Source organism: Heloderma suspectum, chromosome 1 (assembly GCF_057233095.1).
Source record: "Heloderma suspectum isolate Gila_16-S chromosome 1, 16-S_ref, whole genome shotgun sequence".
NCBI classification, from domain to species: domain Eukaryota; kingdom Metazoa; phylum Chordata; class Lepidosauria; order Squamata; family Helodermatidae; genus Heloderma; species Heloderma suspectum.
The window spans coordinates 288526078-288548866 of record NC_139458.1 but is presented as its reverse complement, the minus strand read 5'-3'; the positions used below and the strand labels follow the sequence as shown (position 1 = coordinate 288548866).

Below are 22789 nucleotides of genomic sequence, written 5' to 3'. Positions count from 1 at the left end.
CTACCTGTGCTTCAGGTATAGCTGCTGGCTTATGCTCCTCCTCATCTCTCCATAGTTCCCCAGTATCTTGCTTCCTACACTTTTATTATTATTTATTTAATAAGTTAATTTAGATGTCAACTTTCTGCCAAAAAATGGTGCTCAAGGGGCAAACAAAATCCATATTAAAAACAAGATCTTAATTAAAACATAACCTAAAAACAAGTATGGCTTTTAAGGTATCTATCCAAAACAAATCCAATGAAATACATAAGAAGATTTCATAGCTTCTCTGTATATTGATTGCTAGTTTTCAGTGATTCAGGAACAGTGCTGTTAGCTTTGCGAACCTATGGAAATAAATCCATCATTTCAGCTGTTGCTACATTTCTACTTCCATGCCCCCCCACACTCTGTTGTCTCCTCCATATTGTCAAAAATAAGAGTTGAACTAGACAAGATGGTGGGAGATCTATGACTCGGATCTGGGTGACAATTGCTGGATGGGGTATCTCTTTTCTCTCATATATTTTTCCTGATTTGAATTGCTCCTCTCCAGAGCTGCTGTTTGCCTTATGGGGTTAATTGTACCGTGGTGGTTAATTGTCCCCTTGCTCACCACTATTCTGAATCTCTCCCCCCCACCCCGCCACATTTACACTTTCCGAAAGTGCAGGAGATTTGATACAGCGCTGTAATAACAGCTAACTGGGGCAGAATCTCTCTCTCTCTCTCTCTCTCTCTCTCTCTCTCTCTCCTTACATTACTTTGTAAAGTGCCCTGAACATGGATGATGTGTTCTTTTCTTATTGTGAATTATTTGTGGATCAGAAATTAGCAACAACAAATCCATGTATGCATTCCGTTAAGATGCATGTTTTACCAATTTTGTTGTAATTCTTTGTAGAAACTGAGGCAACAAGGTGTTACTTATGCCCACTATGCATTTTGTTTTAAAACACTAGTAGCAACAGAATAAAAAATTAAGATTGTTTTAATATCAGAACTGTACCCTAAACCTTGCAGCTGTGTTTTGATGTTTTTTTTTTTAATGTTCTCTTTGAGTCATGCTGGCATTTATAAAATATTGTTTTATTATTATTGGTGCTTCTTTTTTCAATAAATTGTTTGCTGTCTGTATAAGTGCGAGTGTTCAAGTGGCATTGCTTGATACATTGCTATATGACAAGTTTGGAAACAGATTACCTGACCTAAGTTCATGTCTCTTAACGGATGATGACATTAAGAGGTCATTTACCCAGTCTGTTCCAGAGAAGTCGTTATCACTCATGCCAACTGCACTGCCATTGCTACAATCAGAGGGAGTTTGTCTGACTGACATGCATAAATTGAGGCTTTTTTTTAGCATACCCCTCCTGGTGGTGGTTCGCCGAAATGCAGTGCATGGAGAATAATGCATGCACAGGCATTACTTCCTCTTCCTCTTTTTTTACATTAGACATATACTGTATAATAAAATTCCTGTTTGTGTGTGTATAGATATGTATACATTCATATATAGATTTAGAAATGACACTATCTAAAATATAGATAGCATAAAATGTATTAGTGATTTGTTACTATTTTTACTTATCCTTTTTAATTTCCTTTTTTATTATTACTATCATTATTCTGATACTTTGATTAGTAATATTTTTGGCTGGTTAAATTGTTAAGCTTTACTATTATATGCTAACTGAAGGGCAATATATGGTTATTGGAAATGAATTGTAGGCTTGCTCCCTTGCTTTAAGACTGATGATATGATATTGAAATGTAAGGTTGATTAACTATGCTGTACTGAATTGTAATATTGGCAATATTATAGGTATAACTTTTAAGTAGAATGATATTTGAAGTTTGTGTGTAATGGAGTTTAAATTTAATCCTTTAAAGTAACTTTTTTATATTTTTCTTTCTTGCTTCTTCCTTTTCCTTCTTCTGTTTCTTCTTCTTCTTCTTCTTCTTCTTCTTCGTTATTGCTGTGTCCTCCTAAGAATACTGTATTGTTGGAAACTGTAGATAATGACTTGGTTGTTGGTACTGTTTATTTCATTTATAAAGATAAAAAATAGAATAAAAAGTATTTTCAAAAAAGAAAAAAAAAGAGAGAGGGAGGGAGAATAATGCATGCACAGGCAACCCTCACATGACTGCCTCCATTCATGGCAGCAGTAGCTTCCAGTCTGCATGATTGGCGGCTACTGTGCTGGAGCTGATTGTGAAAATGGGCTCTTGGTCAACTCACATTTGGAAAAACCTCATAAGAGTGAGATGGTCGATTTTGTTCAGTGTTTTGAATGGCTGTTTGCATCATAGCAGAATATGCTACAGTAAAATCTCATTACCTCTGAACCTTGCTAGGGACATAGGATTCTGTCTTATACTAACTCAGGCCATTGGTCCTTCTAGCCCAGTATTGTTGACACTGACTGGCAGCAGCTCTCCGGGGTTTCAGGCAGGAGTCTTTCCTCGCTCTTCTTGGAGAAGCCGGGGATTGAATCTGGGACCTTCTGCATCTAGAGCACCATCTAGACAGGTGCTCTATCACTCAGTGATGGCCCCTCAGCTATGCTACAGCCACTCAGCTATGCACCTTGGTTACTGTTACAGCACACTTCCAGGCTTGCGCTTTCCCTGCAGAACGTGTATCTATTTTTTCAAGAGCAGCACCCTATGCCAAGGCTGCCTTTGAAAATTCCCTGGGTTTCAAAAGCAGACTGCTGTGCTGTGTTGGGAGTGCTGCTGGAGGTGTGCCTTCTCAGGCTGCGGCCTTTGTCTCCTCATTGGCATCTTTTTCCTTTCTGGGACTAATTCAACTTCTCTGTTCCCTAAGAAGTCTGAATAACAGAGGTTTTACTGTATATTCTATGTCAATGAAAAGAAATGTTGGCACCTCTCTATTTTTAAACTCTTTTTTTGTTTTAACATTTTAGGTTAAGTGCTCAGTATTGTGTTCTCTGTGCGTATTTTTTAAAGAATTGCTCAGCCAACTTTGAATTTTTTCACAACCACATCATACTTTTTAAAAATGAAAGTGTTTTCAAGCTCATAGCAGGCCCACTAGATGCCAAGAAGTCAAAATGCAACTGGTTTAATGCAAGTAGACTCAATCCCTGTATGGTAGTTTGTGGTGCTCCGTGTCTGGCTCCAGATTTTCTAGGGTCTAAACCCTGGGACTTCATGTTGTTATTTTGGGTCCTTATACTAGGTCCTAGAGGGGCAAAATGGGTCATCAGGTTCGGAGCAAGTGAAAGCGTTGGCAGTTGCTGGCAAGTGGTCTGCCCCTTCATGGCTTCTAGAAAGGGAACGTGTAAACAATAGGCAGAGTTAAACTATGGAATCCACTATCACAAGAGTGTAGTGATGGCCACCAATTTGGATGACTTTAAAAGGGGGTTAGAAGAATTCCTGTGTATACCAGTTGCTGGAGAACATGAGAATCACATGCACATCCTACTTGTGGGTTTCCCACAGGCAGCTGGTTGGCCAGTGAGTGAACAGAATGTTGGACTAGATGGATCCTTGGTCTGATCTGGCATAGCTCTTCTAATGTTCTTATGGTTCAGACATAAAGATAAACCATGATTTAGTGTTATGAGACTGAGCTGTGGCAAGCCTTGGACTTATGCCATCTCCCCCCCTCCCGCTTTCATGTGTAAAAGGAGGAGATTGAAAGCTCCCACTTTTGATTTTCAATAAACTGCAGTTTCCTGGCATGTCCAAACTTATTATGTTAATGAAGCAAAATTAGAATAAAGTACAGTTTACTGAGTTCAGACATAACGGGATGAATACAGTGGATTCTCCTATTAAGTTCACAAGGATCTCTGTGAAATACAATATCTGGATGCTATGACAGACATTGAATGACCAAATTTATGTGAATAAATTACAGTAAATCTAGTGATACAAATATCATATTACATCACAATTTTTAAGATTAAAACACATCTGGACTCATTCAAATTTGTACAAGCAATATAGAGACAAATATGAACAACAATTGAAATTAAGAGGTTTTCCTCTGGGGTTTATTAGAAGAGCCATGCATTGACCTCCCCTTCATGGATCACTGCCTTGTTGTGGCGAAGGGGCTTGCATAACTCAGTGAAGCCATAAGCTATGCCGTGCAGGGCCACCCAAGACGAACAGGTCATGGCAGAGAGTTCTGACAAAATGTGGTCCACTGGAGAAGGAAATGGCAACCCACTCCAGTATTCTTGCCAAGAAAACCCCATGGAACGTATCACAAGGCTAAAAGAGATGACGCTGGAAGATGAGCCCCTCAGGTCGGAAGGTGTCCAATATACTACTGGGGAAGAGCAGAGGGTATTTCCAAGTAGCGCCAGAAAGAGTGAAGCGGCTGGGCCAAAGCCGAAAGGACACTCGGCTATGGATGTGTCTGGTGGTGAAAAGAAAATCCGATGCTGTAAAGAACAATATTGTTTAGGAACCTGGAATGTCAGATCAATGAATCAAGGTAAGCTGGAGGTGGTCAAACATGAGATGGCAAGATTGAACATCGACATCTTGGGAATCAGCGAACTAAAATGGACAAGCATGGGCGAATTTACTTCAGGTGACCATCATATCTACTACTGTGGGCAAGAATGCCTTAGAAGAAATGGAGTAGCACTCATAGTCAACAAAAGGGTGGGAAAAGCAGTACTGGAGTACAATCTCAAAAACGATAGAATGCCCAGTAGTAACGTATGGCTGTGAGAGCTGGACTGTAAGGAAGGCTGAGCGCTGAAGAATTGATGCTTTCGAACTGTGGTGCTGGAGAAGACTCTTACGAGTCCCCTGGACTGCAAGGAGGTCAAACGAGTCCATACTAAAGGAAATCAATCCTGAGTGCTCATTGGAAGGACAGATACTGAAGCTGAAGCTCCAATATTTTGGCCACCTAATGCGAAGAGAAAACTCTCTGGAAAAGACCCTGATGCTGGGAAAGACTGAGGGCAAAAGGAGAAGGGGACGGCAGAGGATGAGATGGCTAGATAGCATCACTGATGCAATGAATATGGACTTGAGCACGCTGAGGGAGAGAACGCAGGACAGGAAGGCCTGGCGTGCTATGGTCCATGGGGTCACGAAGAGTCAGACACGACTGAACGACTGAACAACATGCATTGACCTGAGATGTATCATAGAAGTGAGTTGTTGCAGGATAATAAGTTGGTTTATAAAAACAATGTTTTTGGTTTGGTGGAATACAATAGAACGTCTTTTCCCCATAAAATGTATAGCATTGAAACACTGGCATTTGATAAAAGATACTCCAGGTTGCCAGGATTCACCCATTATAGGATATATAGGATGTTGTAGATCATTTAATGTGAAAGATAAAATAGTTCATTCTGAGAGAGAGAGAGAGATACACGTATACACATACACACACACACACACGTGTGGGAGATGCTCTAATTGTGCGCAGTCTTTAGAGTTAAAACAGTTCACTAATCCTAAGAATGGTAAGACTTTTTAAAAATACATTTTATCACATGTCAGTTAACAAATGTAATCTATGGAATTTTGTACCCTTGTTCTTATTTATATGTAGGGCAAACAAGTATAGCTTTAAAATTACGGATTACTGAACATAAAAGCAAAATTAGAATAAAAATGCTTGGGTAGAATCCAACTAAAGCCCTACTTAGAGTAGATGCATTGAAATGAATGGGGCTTAACTTAGTCCTGACTAACTTTAGTGCATTCATTTCAATGGGTCTACTCTAAGTAGGTCTTTAATTGGATTCTATCCAGTGACTCCACACTTCCTGGAATTTAACCATACAGCTCAAGAACTAAAGTTCATGGATATTGAACAATTTCATACATCTATTCAGAAAGGACAAGCCCCCTATATTTAACTTTCCCAATAGGAAGCTTTTTGGAATTTCACATTACAGTCAGTCAATCCTAGTGGTCTAAATGAGAAGTTTGATTGGTCAGTGTTTGTAATGAGTTTATTAAAGTGAGTGTTATGTCTGTTTCCTATTGGAATAACTTTTTAGGAGATACTCATGTTGCTTTAAAGGTTAGTTGCCCTCTTGGGGGAGTGATGTCACAGCCACTATAAATTATGTCAAGTTTCAGGCATTTTTATTCTTTTCTTGGGTGGTGATATAAAGGGAAGGTGGAGAGGGCTTGCGTGCGTTTCAGAAGCGCAATTGACTGTGCATTGGTGACCGTTACTGGGCTCTGAACAGGGTGTGTTTGTTATATGGGTTAATATTATGCATTAACACTTATGTGCTTTGCAGAAAAACAATTTTTTGCAGGTTGAGCTTGCAAGGATCACACTGATCACAAAATGAGTGGGAGGAAATTGCAGCCAACAACTCAAGCTGGAATCTGAAAGAAAGCCAAGAAAAAATCTTTCTCCTAAGGAAGAAGAAACTATTTTCAAATGAACTTGAAAAAGACTTAGCGTTCAAATGGATTTATACTGGTGTTCCATTGTACATGTTTGTATTATGTGGTTGTGAGTGCAAAATAATACTGTGTTTATATCAGTTGGGTCTTGTGTTTGTGCTTGTGATTTTTTGTTTAGAGACCCTTACTGTGTGTCTTTCTATCTGGCTGATTTTAACTACACTAATGTAAATAGAACCCTGTGAATCAAGGTTGCTTTGGCTTAATTAATGTCCTTTCAGACTGTGTGGGTGACCACAGACACATACACACACACACACACACACTTCCACCTGCATGTATGAGAACGTTTGGCACTATTATAGCATGCTTCATGGTATCCAACACAATACAGTAACTTTATCATTGGTATCGGTAGTCCAACAGTTGATATGTCACTGAGGAAAAATATTATCAAATAGTAGTTAGCATTTATTTAGCACAGTAAAGTCAATGGTGAGCTTTCCATTAAATGTTTCAAAAGATGTTTCAAGTTGGGCTCTCAGGCCATGCAGTCGAATAATTGAATTATTTATTTAGGATAAAGTAGTTAATTGTGTACTACTCTGGTAGTGTAAGATTGCCCCTTATGTGTCCCAAGTTATATATTATAGTACTTTGGTATCACATTCGTAAATTACATGGTTTGTGCATTTTGTCACTTTATAGAATCCGTTTGCCCCACAAGAATTCCTGTGGCATCTCGGGATGAAAAAGGATTTGATATCCTTCTAGGCTTAGGTGTGAAGAAAAAGGTGAAAAAGAGAATTCAGATCCCATCCACAAATGCAAAAGCTTATGAAGTAACCTCACGCATTGATTTGTCGGAATTGACAAGGTACTTCCTTTTAGTGAGGTGTATCATTTCTTATTACAATTTGACTTCCTTATAATATACTGCGTAAAAGTTTCGGAATTCTTTAAGAAATTATGTTTCGTTAAATTTGTTTTTTTTTAATTGCTTCCTAGGGATGTCTTTCCAGAAGGCCTCCCTCCATCATATGTGTTTGTATCCACTCAGAGGTTTAAAGTCAGAAAAACATGGGATTTATGGAGGATTCTAAGCCTGGATGGAAGAACACAAATAGCTGTTACTGTAAACGGAGAAGACAGAACGTTGTCATTTACCACAACAAGCCTAGTAAATGATACTCAGGTTGTTACTTTTTCTGCACCCCGTGTAAAGGTAAAGGAGACTTCACTTGTAGATTGAAATATCTATTACCCTGTGCATTTAAATGCAGAGATATCTAATGCCTTACTGTGGTTGTAACTAAGCAGCAGGGATGATTCCCACGTTACCTTTGTTTCTTGAGTACGGAGATCAGGGCACAAAATAGTCATGACTCTTGTCAAGTCTAAATGGTATGCCATGCAAAACTGCCACCTTTTCCTTTGAAATGTGTAAGAAAGAAGACCAGAAATCCATCCTGATGTTGGATGGCAAGTACCTGCTCATGTTTAATGAATGTGGAACTGTGTGGAGAAAGCTTCCCATTAAATGTTTCAAAAGATGTTTCTAGCAGGAATGGAGCAATATTAGCTGTGGCACTCTCTGTTCTCCCACATGTGGTACTTGTGCCATTGGCCAAGTGGTGTGTCTATATACAAGTTGTCATATTGATCTGGATATGTCAGTTTCTTTCTGTTGTTTTTAGAATTGCACCTTTAGCTTGGTTTTCCTGTTGTTTCTATTCTCAATGCTGTCCTTGCTAATCCTTTGGCATAGAAAGGCAGGCTATAAATACCAAAATATACAATTCTTTCATTAAAAAGATGGAGGTTAATGATATACCTAACTATCTTCCAGATAGGTACAAGCTGGAAGATGAAACTTTGCATGGTCACAGTTCATCTACAGGCAATAATGGGAAAAATCCAGCATTTTGGATTCTTCTCAGATAAGTCTGACATAATATTGTCCCATTTCTTTAAGTCATTATAATGGATAATGCACCCTGTTGATTGAATTGTTCCTTTAGATTAATGGCAGCAAGTAAGTCTTGAAAGCAAGTTGCGTAATGCTTTTCAATTTAGGAATGTGAATATATTTAGTATATTCTCTCATTTTTCCCCTAGACATTGTTTGATGAAGGCTGGCATCAAATCCGTCTCTTAGTAACAGAAGCAGATGTGACGTTGTTTATAGATGATCAAGAAACGGAAATGAAGCCATTGCATCCTGTTTTAGGGATATATATTAGTGGAGTAACTCAAATAGGAAAATATTCTGGTAAAGAGGAGACTGTACAGGTATATTATTGTTCAGAATACTACTTTTGTGGAAGACACAAAACATTAGATTTATACCTAAGCATGATTTACTTGGAACATGTCCAATTGCATTTAATGGAATTTACTTTCCAATAAATAGGTTAGCAAAAGTGTGCATTAGTACAAGTGCACATTTGTACAAGTGGAATGAAATTCTTGTACATCCCTAAAAAAAAGTAAAATCAGATTATGGCAAAGAGTGAATGATGGAACAAAAGAAGCTGGATTTAACAAGATCTGTGCATCCCTAGCCACAACTCTCAGCATTCCCTAGCCAGCCTGTCTGGCTGAGAGAGGCTGGAAGTTGTAGGACTTATTTCTGTGTAAACATGCATAGGATTGCTCCCTAAGGGAACTTTTTAAACATGGGGAAACTCCAAATGATGATCTGTTCTTCCTCTGTTTTATATGAAGGCATTTTAATTAAATACCATCAGAAACATAAGTTTATAATCTTTGCATTGTAGTTTGATGTCCAAAAGCTAAGGATCTATTGTGACCCAGAACAAAACAACCGAGAAACAGCCTGTGAGATACCTGGGATTGTGAGTATGATGGAAACCTTTTTTGTAAAGATTGTTGGATGTTTCTAAATAAAATTTAATAGTGGAGAAGGAGGAGTTTCCTATGAGCGGCTTCTTCTTCTTCTTCTTCTTCTTCTTCTTCTTCTTCTTCGAACATGTGTGCTATAATTGTGTTAGTGTAAACAATCTGTCTAGGAATTTTAAAAATTTAGGCTGCTTTTCATAAGACAAAACAGCATGACTGCAAGTTCCATGGCAATGGATTTTTCTACCAGATGTGTGTCTCTTGCAGCCTTTTCTAACCCGGTGTCCTCCAGATATTTTGGACTACAGCTCCCAGGATTCGTAACCATTGGCCATGTTGGCTGGGGCTGATTGGAGTTGAAGTCTAAAACATCTGGAGGGCACCAGGTTGGAGAATAAATGTTTTGTTTATTCTTACCAATGGAAGTTGTTACAAAACTCCCTTTATGAAGATGTTAGAAATAGTTCCAGTGAGACATTGGTCATGTTAACAACATGACTTAGTCTGATTAAAAGGTGCAGGATGAGGATTTGTGTGCGTGCATTTTTAGACATCAATATCTTTCCATAGATGTTGATTTTAAACAATTTTTTACAGCCTTTCTAAAAATGCTTTCTTTTCATTCCAGAATGGAGAGGTAGGCAAAATCATGCCTGTTCATACTGACTTTAAGGTAGTATTATGACTTTGTTTGGGGCGGCAGGGTGTGGGTGTATGTGGTAAATTCACCATCATTCCATCAGCTGAGAACATGCTATGTGACTGGGGTAGTGAGGGGTGTTTTTGTTGTTGTTGCAAACTGTTTTTGCTGTTATGACACTTTCATTTTGTGCCTCTGTGTTTTAGAAACTCTTTTTAAAGTGAATAATATTGTGTAAACTGTTTTTAATCTGAGTGATGGAGTATAATTTGTATTTTAAAGTGTTTTTATATGGATAATAGTATTTAGTTCTCACTTTGAAATAAAGTTTCAGTGTAGCCCTGCCTGTGAATGGGTGTTGGGGCTCACATGAGTGTCGTGTAGGTAGAAGGAACGACTGCAGAATCAGCAGGCCTCAACACCACTGTTCTTTAATTCAGCACACACAGAAGTGGCAACTCAGCAGAAGCTCCACCCACTGCTTCTACTCCCAGCTCTACAGGAGCTGCCAAGGTTCAAAACAATAACTAAGCCACAGTACACCGCCCCCCCCCCCCCCGGATACATAACAAGGAGATTTAGATTTTTAATTATTTTATTTCCTCATAGAACAGAGTATGGAAATTATTGACTTAAGATATGCGCATTAACCTTGAAAATGAAACCCCTCTTCTGATTTCATCCACATACTTGTATTGGAGCCTTCCCCAACCTGGCTCCCTCCAGATGTGCTGGAATAAACTCCCATAGCTGGTTTGGGGATTATGGGAGTTGAAGTCCAACACATCTGGAGGGTGCCAGATTGGGGAACACAGTTTTTGGGGAGGGTCATGAAATTGCTATCATGCAAACAAGCTTGGTTGATTTCAGTCAGAATTTCAAGGGTGAAGAACCTTGCCTGAGGAGGTTGTTAAAAAGTATAAAACTGTTTTATGTGTGTATGCTTGAAAATAATTTTTGTTTTTGGTAGTGCATGAATGGACCTAGTGATGTAGGATCTACTCCACCTCCTTGTATATGTCCCCCAGGAAAACAAGGACCACCAGGCCCCAAAGTGAGTAGAATTCTGATATAATGTATTGGTGTTTTGGTTGTGTTTATGTCAGTAATGCAAAAGGTGCTAAATCTAGACCAGTAGTTTTTAAACATACTGAGCCCCCACCTTACATTTATTTACAGACCCTCAGCCTCCCACGGGCACAATGGTGGTGAAAATGGGAGGGGGCATAAGCGGTGCCAAAAGGTTGGAATTGGAGCTACTACAAAGAAGCTCCTCTGTGCTTTATCTTGCCATCTTGATTGGCTAATGTTATTTGAGCTTACCCTGGGATTGGCACAACAGAAATAATGGCTTGGGTAGCCAAGGAGCTTTATTGATTTCAGCTCGAGTGGCCCATTCAAAATCTAGCAGCCCTCCTCTTAGAGGTTGAACTCAGGAGAAATCAGTGAGAAGTTAATATAGTGATTTTCTTTGTGGGACTTTGATGGTTGCTCCTATCCATGCTCCTTTGCCTTGCATCCATTGCATTGTTGCAGACTTCCCGGGGCACAAAACCAACTGGTTCTGCTTGACTCAAGCGATAGTTACAGGTCTCCAATATGGTGCCTGTGGGCACCAATGTACCTGCCGATGCCTCCCTTGGCCCTGCCAGGCTCCCATTGATTTAAACAAACTGGGAGGCTGAAATGCTGCAAAGCAGGGCGAGTGTCAAGGGTCGGCATGGTCATGCACCTTCCAAGGGCCCACACCACAGCAAGGGGCCTACTGACAAGGGCCCCTTGGAGTTGCTCCTCCTTAGGGATGTCGGAGGAATCTGTCTGGGGGGTGAGGTTCATTGAGCTTTCAGCAGCTTGACCCCCTGGACTCTGGCTTGCTTACCTAGAGCTGACCTGACTTGATCTGTATCATGGATTTTTTTTTAAATCAGCATTTACACAAATTGCAGCTGCTTGCTTAATTTGCGCAAATTGCACCAGTTTGCCTTCTGTGAAATGCACAGTTTGTTGTGCTTGTGGTGGCAAGTATGCGATTTGGCGTTGGGGGCTCAGACCCCATCTCTGGTTTGTACTCAGTTTCTTGGCCAAGTGAGTTGTCTCTAAGCCACATCAGTTTGCCTTCTATGAAATGGGTGTTGGAGGAGAAAACTGTGGGCTCAGAAGGGTGGTTTTGTGTTTTGGAAGTCAGACCCCACCTTTGCCGAGTACCTGTTCTTGGGCAAGGTACAAGGTTCTTTTTAGCCTCCCCACTTCAGCTTCTGGAAAATGGGTGTTTTGTGATAGACCACGGCCACCATGACCACCATTTGTGAACAGGCAAGCTTCCTCCCTTATGGTAGCCATTACATGAGAGCAGCCATGACACTCGACATTCCATATCTGCCCACCACCCCCAAAAGTTTGGGGACTAGGCTAGTCTTGGCTAGTGGACAGTTGGTGGGAATGCATGTGTGTACCCATGTATTTTTCTTCCTAAAAGCCTCTGGAGTAGGTGTTGAAGGAGGATGCAATGAGAAATTGGTGGCAGGCAGCCATGTTTCCTCCGCTTATTCTCTAGGCAAGGACAGAAAACTGCTGGTGTTCCCTTGGCTTTCTTGGTTTAAATGCTTGAGGCTACACTATTATCTATGGATAGTTTCAGCGGGTGTTTTGTGCTGGTTGTTGTGTGGGGCATATGTGTTTGCTTGATGAAGGGATCTCCCTGGCCAACTCTGAGCACTGAGCTTTATAAAGCTGGCTTTCCCCATACCTGAACTGGGAGATCCAAGGGGCATTGACACTTTGTAGGAACAAAGGACTAAAATGTTCAGTTCTCAAAGACCTCCTTCGTTCTGTCAACTATCATTTCTTTTTCTCATGCCATGATCCTGTTGCTGTAGTCTCCCAGGAGGCTGTTTTAGGCCCCTTGTGTCCTTTTGATTACTCTGCCATTCTTTCCACCCTTTATCTATACTTCTTTCTCAGTTGTCTGAGGGCCAAAATAGATGTTACTATCAGTTTTACTCTAGAGTAGGAGCATGTCCCCCAATCTGCTGCGGGGATGGGTGGGGTGGGCTTTCAGCCCTTCTCCCCAACTATGGACCTGTTCCAGATTGGGCCCCCCACAACTGCAATTTCTATTGCAAAATAGTGGTCTATAAAGCACTAGCAACTACGTCTTTGAAGTAACCTCTGTTTAGGCCCCGAGTCACCCCAACTTTGACCTTCTTTATGTTCCACCTTCCTTAATACTCTTTCTGCCCCCTATGCTTCTGCATTTTTGTACACTCGTAGCAGTGCTGTTGGGAAAACTGAGCTCAGACACTGGGCTGGTTTGCACAATTGCCATGGGGTAAACCAGCCACTGTGACTTGTTTAAGCCATGGTGCGTGCTGAGTGCTATTTGCCTAGTCACCTGCCCGGGCACAACTTGTGGTGTTGTCCAAACCTGGGTGGCATCACTTGATGGAGCGGGAAACATTCCTCAGATAACCCATGGGCTCTTGTTGGGTTATTTGAGGGTTGTTTCACCCTCCAACAAGCCATGCTGCCTGGGTTTGGATGACATGACAAGCTGCACCCCCGTGGATAATAAAGGAAATTGCATCCTGCACATGCCGGACGCTGTGACTTTTTAACCTACAGTGACTGTGTGAACCACGTCATTGTGTTTTCAAGATTCTGACAACTATGAAAATAATAACTGGTATTTTTAGGACTCTCTTATGGATCCAAGGCTTAATTCTTCTAAAATCCATGCAAAACCTTGGCTGATAGATTTTTTTTTTAAAGTAGAGAACCGAGCAACTTTTCAGTAACAGATGTTAGATTTTTGTGGTTAATATTGTCTGGTTTTCTTTGGAAAACATTAACTTTATTAAATTAGGGCCATTGACAGTGAAAGCCATTGGCATCGATGGAACATCCTGTTTCTACTTTTCCATTGAGTCCCATTGGAACTTTTCTTTGTTGGCATTGAATAAACTGTGAGAAGGCAGGAAAAGTGGACTATAAATGTGATAAATAAATAAAAAAAATGATTTAATCTCTTGTGTGCATTAGGGGAGGGCAGGCAGACAGAATAAAATGAATCGAAGCATGTTTATTTGATGCACCACTGACTAAACTGAGATCTGAATGTGGCTTCTAAATTAAATGGGTTATTATAAAATAGTTTGATTTAAAATATGGCAATTCCCACAAGTGATTCTTTTTCCTTTAGCATAGTACTAAGACTGAGTGCATCTGTAAAGTTAAGCAACTTTGCCCAGGTTTTGGTCATACAGCTGTTGCTTAAGACGTAACAATTGACACACCATCTTTGGTTTGTCCTCCTGTAATGTTTGGACACTCTAGAAGACAAGAGTTGGATCCAGATTTAGGTATGTGCAACTGGGCTAGTGGAAGAGGACTTTCCTGCCCCCTCCTCTCTGTGGCAGCCCTTACAGCCCCCTGGAAATGCTACATAGAGGGTTGGGGGACCCTGCTGAATGGGGCGAACGGTGGTGTGGGAGAAGATGGAGGATCTCTCAAAATCAGGGAAGGGAGTACTTTCTATGAGTGGAGCCCTTCCATCAATAAAAGCAGATTCTGGATCCACTCCGATGATTCTGACTCAGCCAACCCTCTGAGTTCCCAACCAACCAGCCTACACTGTTAACGTCATCTGTTCAAACTGTTTTTATTTAGTTATGCGTATTATAAAAGTATGTAACAGCTTAAATATCAAGCATAAAACCATATCTTGTGAAAACAGTATAAGAGTCAGTGAGGATGCATTCCGCTGAGAGATTAAGGATTGTATTGTAAGGATCAACTCTTGCATAAAATGTCTCTGGGCTTATCGCCAAGGTTTTATGACTTTGAAAATGTAGTTTCCTAGAATGCCAAAAAATGTAAGAATAGTGAATAGGCCCATTGACTTGCAGACACCCCCCCCCCCCTCGGCATATGAGATCAGGTCGCAGAAAAGCATTTCCCAAATGGCTGCAACTATGTTTTCAGGGCACCATGTTAATTTTGTGAATGCAATTCATATGCACATTAAAAAATGTAAATAGCTTCCCCCCTCCCCTGAAGAGCAATGAGATTGGAAGGTATGGGGAGGGAGAGTTTAACTCTTTCCCCCCTGCTGTCATCCTGTCCAAAACTTGCCCTCCAAGCTATTATTGGCATTGGGAGGGAAGCCTTCATTGACAAGGGCTGCGGGATGGAGGGAGTTTTAAACTTTCCCTTGCTGCAGTTCTGCTGCTATTCAGGCCCTCTTGTGGCTGCTATTTGAATTTTTTTAAAAATGGGCATGGTAATTGAGTTCACACAGTGGACATCATGGGCTCCTTCACACTGGGCTTTTATCCTGCGATTGAGATTGCTCCTTCACGGATGTTTGAGGGCTCTTTACATGACGTCGTGACCCTGCCGTGACCTTCCTGCACTAAATGCCCTTTGTTCCATTTTTAAATAGATTGCAGATAATGAGCGATCAAATTACCCCACTGTGTTCCGCTTCAGTTTCCTCTGTGAAAAGAGTAAAAGCAGGAAGAAGAGGAGTGAGATCAATGAAAGATAATGGGGACAAGGATGGGGAGTGTGTGTAAAGGGAGTCAGTTGTGATCCTGCATTTAAAACGGAAGCCAAAAGTCCCATTTTAAATGCAGGATTTTAGGCTGGTGTAGAGATGCCCCATGTCTAGTTTGGCCTTGTAAGAAGACACAAAGGTGGGTGCAAAGAGATGGATGTTTAGGAGCTGTACTTCCCTTCAGACAAAGTGATGGAAGACGATGGCAGGCTTGCTTCATTTTCCCTAAAGAGCATGTGTGGCTGAAGTTAAAAGGCATGTTCCATCAGAGAAACACACCAACAGGGAGAAAGCACATTTGTCACATCAATACTGCTGCAACTTCTGTGCAGATCTGTGGATTCTGAACTTCATACAGAGTGTGTAATTTAGTAGGTGTTTCAGAATGGGAGGGAAGGAGAAGCATGCCATGAGTTGAAAAAACTGCCCTCCCTGCAGTATGTGGGGAGATTTCAAGAGGGAGAAAAAGAAAAAGGACACCTCCTCGCTCCAGAAAACTCCCCCCAATATGTATGAATCCTGGAAGGGGGGATTTGTGCTAGAGCATTTGTGCCATGAAGTTAAAGTCTCTTCCTCATGCTATTGGGAGATTTCAGGAAGGGAAAAGACAAAGGCCCAGTTCGCATGATTGCCATGGCTTAAAAAAGCAAACATAGCTTGCTGGGTGCCATTTGCCTAATCACCTGCCCAGGTGGAGCTTGTGTCATCTGAACCCAGGCAGCATGGCTTGTTTGAGGGGGAAACAACCCTCAAATATCCTGACAACAGGCCATGGATTATTTTTCTCTTTCTCACCCTTCAGAAATTCCCCCATACCCCGGTAGCAATAAAGCTCTGAACGTGGACTTTTTACCACTTAATAGGATGGCAGGGGATGTTTTTAGGAAGGTGGGGAGGAAAAAAGGTACCATTTTCCATTTCTTTTCCCTGTTCTGAAATCTCTACACCATGCTCCCCCCCCCCCCCTCCGCCTAGCAAACCCTGAACAGAAGTACCAAGCTCCTGTTTCAGGCTGGTTGTGAACACAGGAGCACTCCTGTTAGAGGCGAGGATGCAGTGCAACATTTTGTTGCTGGTCTCTGCTTGTTCTGCAATATTCCAACATATATGTCTTCTCCACAGGGAGACCCTGGACAACCTGGGAATCATGGCTACCCTGGAGAACCTGGTCCAGATGGTAAGCCTGTGAGTACTAAAAACTTAGTCATCTATAGTAATCTTAATGCAAAACTGGCTTTACAATTGTATCACAATATTATTAAGAATGACAGATAATTCAGTATAAACACTGGCATCATAATTCAGTGATGACTTGCTGAATTCTTTAACAAGGCGAATCAGGAAAGATTCCTACTTTGCATTATTTATTTATTTCATTTCTATACCGCCCAATAGCCGAAGCCGAAGCATTGAAACATGTGCCACAGCTAATGTTACCCATTTTCTTACATGTATATTTTACTGGTTTTTTTACATAGCAATTTCCATCTTTAGCACTGCACATCATAGGTTTTTTTCTTTTAGCCTACTGTTATTGAAGGGGCACAAAATGTAGATGAGAAAAGCATGGAATTATGACAGATTTGTAAAGGGCAAGTTTGTCTTTCCTTCAACATTATTTATGTCCTTAAAAAGCAAAAATGATCCTTGGACGTTATGCTGGCCCAGTGCAGGTGTGATAACTGCAAGGCAGCCTTACGAAAACAAACCAGTGAGCCCCTCCATGTGACTGTTCTTTTTCTTTTCTTTTTTTAAGAAATCGTTGTGGCAGGTCCTAAGCACATTATTTGAAAATACTCTATTAAAATAACATGTAATTTGACCTAAATCTTCAGTTTGTTTGCCCACATTCAGCCCGTCACTGCTATCAGGTACTGGTTCAGAGCTTTCAGACTCTACCTAGGATGTTATGGGGGGACGGATGGACGAGATAAGCCCCTTTTGTGTGATTAATGGGAAGTGGGGCCATATTGCAGGTCCTACCTGTGATGTCTGTGCATTGAATGTGGATGTCTGAGCAGGGCAAGCCTAAAGGTCTACATGTTCTCTGTCTAAACATGCATAGGATTGCACTCTTCATTTTTCAGGTAAAGTCAGGGAAAACTAAAATGCTGAACTAGGACAAGAACCTTTTGAAAAGTTCAGATCTTTCAACAAACCATGTAGCTCCTTTTAACATTGGCAGTAATGTATTCAAATAATTTGGTTTTAATTCTTCAAAGCCCCTGGAATGTTTCCAGAATTTTTTAAAAATAAAATAACTGGAAGTTAACCAAGATGGTCTTTATTGTTGTTAATGCCACTTAATGTGCATTAGTTTTTGCCAAGAATGTATGCTGCCTGTGATTTTTATGTATTTCAAATTTTATTTCTGGTAAGAATCTTATATTTTGTTGTTGGTGGTAAATTTGTTTTTTGTATCAGCTCTGTATGGAAAGTCTTAGATAAATTCTTGCTGGAAACTAGAAATCTTAGGAATATTGCCAGTTGCTTAGAGATCTCCATGTTGCACTTCGTAAAATGTCCAAATTTCTTACTTTGGTTGCTTAGCTACATTTTGGCCATGTTTATAGGTACAACAGATGGTTGAAATTACTGCGGTGGTTCCCTTTGGATGCTGACACAGTGCTAGTATGAAGAGAAATAATACCAAAAATACACATGTCCATGTACCGAAGATTGCATTGGGGGAGAGTCCAAGAATTTCAATCAGAAATCTTGGAGAACTGTTCAAAGAGAATTCATAGCTAGAGGAACTGAAGATCATTAAAAAAAAAATGGTTTCAAGTTAGTATGGGGCTTACTTGCATGTTTCAGCTACATTATAAATCCATCATTTCACCAAAATACTCTACAGCAGAAAAATAAGGAACTTCATATATATCATGATTTATTGTCTTGCTATTCAGAGCTATCATTTTTAATAGTTCTTGATATTAATAATAATACAAACAAAGATGACAAGAATAAAAAGGTGGAATTGTAGCCCTTTTCAGAAAAACTGCTCACACATTCCCTCAATGCATGAGTGGGCCCATGCCGTCTAGTCACACTCCAGCACTAGCATATCTTCTGGCCATGCACTCCTGATGCCTGCACATTCAGTTGCTCATGGGAATGCAGCCCCTGCGTTAATACAGTTGTACACACAGGTGCTGCTGTACAATCAGGGCTCCTGATCACACGAAAGCCCCTGCACACGTACAGCTGTATGTGCTTAGCCGACATTGGGGGAGTGTGGCAAAGGCACACTGACATCAGGGGTGTAGCTAACCAGTGCCTCTCTGTTCATGCATGAGCAGTTCCCAGAAGGGATTGTGTGTAGGAAAACATATGATCTTACGATCATTATCCTCTCGGTCATCCCTGCCTTTTGTAGTTAGCAAGGTAGTGACGAGGGAGGGAGCTTTTTTGGTTGTGACTGGGGATGTTACAGGAGTCCAAGAGGGCTTCCCAGACACCCATCCGCAGACCACTGCCACTTACCTTCCCTGTTTAGTTCCCTAGGTGAGCTGCTGGGTGGTCCATGCACTCAAGACGAGCAGGTGCAGGCACCCAAGTCCTCAGTGAGCTGCCATTTTGCATAGAAATGGCAGCTTGTTGTTTTCCGTAAAAGATGTCATGCAAATGGTGGCCATAAAGTGTCCATGTACACAAGATTACAGGCATGAATTGTCCATTTCTACACGAAATGGTGGCTCGCTGTGGAGTCAGACGCCCATGCCCTCTTGTCAAGCACCCACAGACTGCCCAGCGGTTTGCCCAGGGAACCGAACAGGGGTGGGTAAGTGGCGGTGGTTCAGAGAGCTGCACAGGGTGTGTGTGTGTCTATCCCTAGTTGTGACTGTGTCAAGGGTGTACAACTCTTTTGGCCCCCAAAGTCCACAGTTGGTATTTTTTGGGTTGGGGGGGCTGCACATGTGTGTGCATGTACATACATTTGCATGCACATGCATGCATACAAACATACTTGCATACAAACATACTTGCATACAACACCTTTCTCTCTCTCTCTCTCTCTCTCACGGACACACACACACACGTACCACTCACTCAAATACAACTCCTGCCGAAGAGTGTTTCAGAGGTCTGGTTTGAACAGAAAAAAACAACATTGGTCAGAGAAACCTTCATTCTCACACAACTCAGTCATCCAGGAAACCTGGGCCATGTTTCCACTACAGCAAAAGGAGAAGCTAATGGAGGAGTACCAGATTTTTAAAAAAGGAATCAGCTTTGCTGTGAGCAGGGTTCCATGAACAGATTCTCAAGACCAGTAAAAATCGCTTCACAGAACATACTTCCTGGTGGGAGTGGGAGTGACGGTCATCTGACTGGCAGGGGCTGCTCAGCCAGTAAGAGAGGCTTCCCTGCTCCCCCGTTTCTCCTTTCCCCTGAAAGTCCAGATGCACCTGCATTTCAGGAGCAAGCCTCATTGAGCACAGTGGGAGTTACTTCTGAGTAGACACACGCATGCTTGTGCTGGGAAAGGGTGTGGAGAACACAAAGATGGAAATTGGCCCCAATTTTAACCTGCAGGACCTCATTGACCACAATGGGAGTTACTTCTGAGGAGACACTAATGGGTTTGTTGTGGGAAAGAGAGCAGTAAACACAAAGACAGAAACCAGCCCCCATTGTAACCTGCAGGATATCTATAACGAAGCTGTGAAGTACTTACTTCCTAAGGCAATGAATTGGAGCCTCGCGATTGCCTTGCTTAATCGCACTTAAGGAATTGGGCTTTAAAATGTGCCATTTCAATTGAGGGGGAATCTCTGTAAGTTCTGAGGTGGGCATTCAAAGGCAAGCCTCATTCAGCACAATGGGAGTTACTTCTGAGGAGATGCTAATGGGCTTGTGGGAAAGAGACGGAAACCAGCCCCCATTTTAATGCACAGGATCTCTATATGGAAGCTGTGAAGGAGTTACGTCCTAGGTCAATGGACCAGAGCATCAAGATTGTGCTTAATTGCATTTAAGGAATTGGGCTTTGATATGTGCCGTGTCAGTTGCGGGGCTTCTCTGTTATTTCTGTGGTCGCTGAGAGGGCAAGCCTCATTCAGCACAATGGGAGGAAACACTCCTTGACTGGGGTCATGGTGAAAGGCTCACCCCTTAGAAGGGCCAGCATACCTGAGCTAAATGCGGGGGTTGGGACTTACAACAACTATACCGGGGAGAACCCGACTTAAGGAAAAGAATCGGACTTGAAGCAGTCTCAGGAAATCCAGTTTTTCTCTTATAAGCTCCAGGTGGCTGCTGGATGGCCACGACGTCATGTATCCCTAACAACCTCAACACGCAGCTGTTTCGGAGTAAATCACTGGTGGAAACACCCCCCTGGGGTAGTATCCAATGGGGGTGGTGCGCATGTGGCCAGCCCCCAGTCCTCGCATGCCCAGCCCCGCCAGCCCAGGTCCACACATGGCTGCAATATAGTGCTTCCTGAGGCAAACCCTGACATGCACAAAAACGCTGGTTTCTGGGAGGGGCAGGTCACGCCCCTTCCAGAACCCAGTGTTTTCACACATGTCGGGGCTTGCCCCGGAAGCATTATATCGTGGCCGTTTGCAGTAGGAGCTGTGCATGGACTGGGGCTGGTGGGGCTGGCTGCACGTGCACCACCCCTATTGGATGCTACCTTTGGCTCCTAGGCCTTCTCCCTCCTCTAATCCACTCCTTTGCTGAAGGATCTTGACAGCCCACACACTGTTCCCTGGACACTTCTCAAAAAAAAGAAGAAGGAAAAATGCTCCAGAAAAAGGGTGCATGGTTCCTGCCATAGAAGGCCCATTCCTAGAATATTCTAGGAAGCAGGCAGGAGCCTTCTAGTACTGCTTCCTAGAGTGTCCAGGGATGATCTGGGAATGGGGCCTCTATCACAGGAACCATAGAGCCTGATCCTAGAGTATTATTCCTTTTTTCCCTGGCTTTTTTTTTCTGGGGGTCTGGGAGGCCTCCAGGTAGGGCTTGGGGCTGCAGCCCACAGACCATACTTTTCTCACCCCTGCTCTATATGGAGTGAGCGTTCCACGGAAGCTTGCCTGGTGCCAGTTTTGTTGTCTTGTCTGTGCCAAACAAATATTTGTTTTATTTGCTCAGGCTTTCTAGCATGCTTTGTATCTGGTTATCACTGGTTTATTGCTCTGCTGGAGTGTATTATTCCACCATTCCTGGCTGCTTCTGCATTTTTAATATTTTAACATTGCATTTTACTATTGAGCTTTTATTGTGTTTTATTGTTTTAATTTGCAAGCTTTTGGGGGAACGTCTGAAATGAGCACCTATGCACATACAGCTATATGCACATAGGCTGTCCCTGTGATTGGCTACTTTGCATCATAGGCTGACTAAACCCTGCACTTACATGAACCATTCAGACTTTCCACCAAAAGTGTGGAATTCATGGAGCAGGGCTAATCCCCCCTACATGCGTTGACTCAGTGGGTAATATCTTATTGTGCCCGTGCACTCATGGGAGTGACTGCTTGCCCAAAGGTGCTTTTGTGCATCCCAAAATAACACTGGAAAGGAATGGGGCAGGTCAGTGGAACTAGTTTCCAGGGTTATTTTTCGAAGTGCGAAAGCCCCACTGAGCAAGTGGTTGCTTCCACGAGCACAACAGAACCACCGGAGTGGGCTTGTTGGATTCTGCCCAGTGTGTGTAATGCCTGAATAGGGCTCAAGTGATTTGAATAGGAGTGGAGAATTCACCAGCAAACCATGATTCTCCCATTCTCCAGAACAGCTTTGTAACTCTTAAAATATAACTTTCGAAAGAAAGTGAGGTATGAAAGAACAGTGCAAGGCTCACTCTGGTAACATGGTCCCCCTTTAAATATGGTGTTTATATTACTTCAAATATGTTAGTCTTGAAGGTGCCACAGGACTTTTTGTTGTCTGCAAACGGAGATGTGAGGTTGGTGTACTTGAGATCCTTTTACATTATACTGTTGTTGAGTCTCATGTTGCTGATGTGCAGCAGCCAGGCTCAAGGGCGAAGAAATCTCAAGCCCATATTCTTGTAGACTCCTTCTCCACCAAACAGACGCATCTTCTGCTTATGCCTCACAAAATCTATCAGCTACAGTTGTAGGGCTGTGCCTTAAATTCATGCTTCAAAAGAACATGTGAATTGCACACAGGAAGCATCCTTTTTACCAAGGCCTTTTGTCCCCCCTCTGCCTGAGTAATCTCTAGTAGAGAATCTCAACACTGACTGGCTCTCCAGGGTATCAGGCAGGATCTTTCCTAGCCCTAGCTCAAGATGCCAGAGAATGAATCGGGGACCTCTACATACAAAGCATGTGCTCTGCTATTGAGCTATGGCCATCCAACCTTGTTCTTCAGAATCCAGCAGGGATTTATTT

At 42.0% G+C, this 22789-nt stretch overlaps 1 protein-coding gene across 1 annotated transcript in view; it reads left to right on the top strand.

The window, feature by feature from the left end:
* Positions 1 to 22789, top strand: part of COL21A1 (collagen type XXI alpha 1 chain) — a 141272-nt gene that overhangs the window by 33276 nt on the left and 85207 nt on the right. The window contains exons 4-10 of the mRNA XM_084831041.1: positions 7069 to 7237; positions 7369 to 7585; positions 8479 to 8652; positions 9141 to 9218; positions 9851 to 9859; positions 10833 to 10916; positions 16539 to 16601. Coding sequence (XP_084687167.1) covers positions 7069 to 7237; positions 7369 to 7585; positions 8479 to 8652; positions 9141 to 9218; positions 9851 to 9859; positions 10833 to 10916; positions 16539 to 16601 — 794 coding nt within the window. The remainder of the gene's footprint in view (positions 1 to 7068; positions 7238 to 7368; positions 7586 to 8478; positions 8653 to 9140; positions 9219 to 9850; positions 9860 to 10832; positions 10917 to 16538; positions 16602 to 22789) is intronic.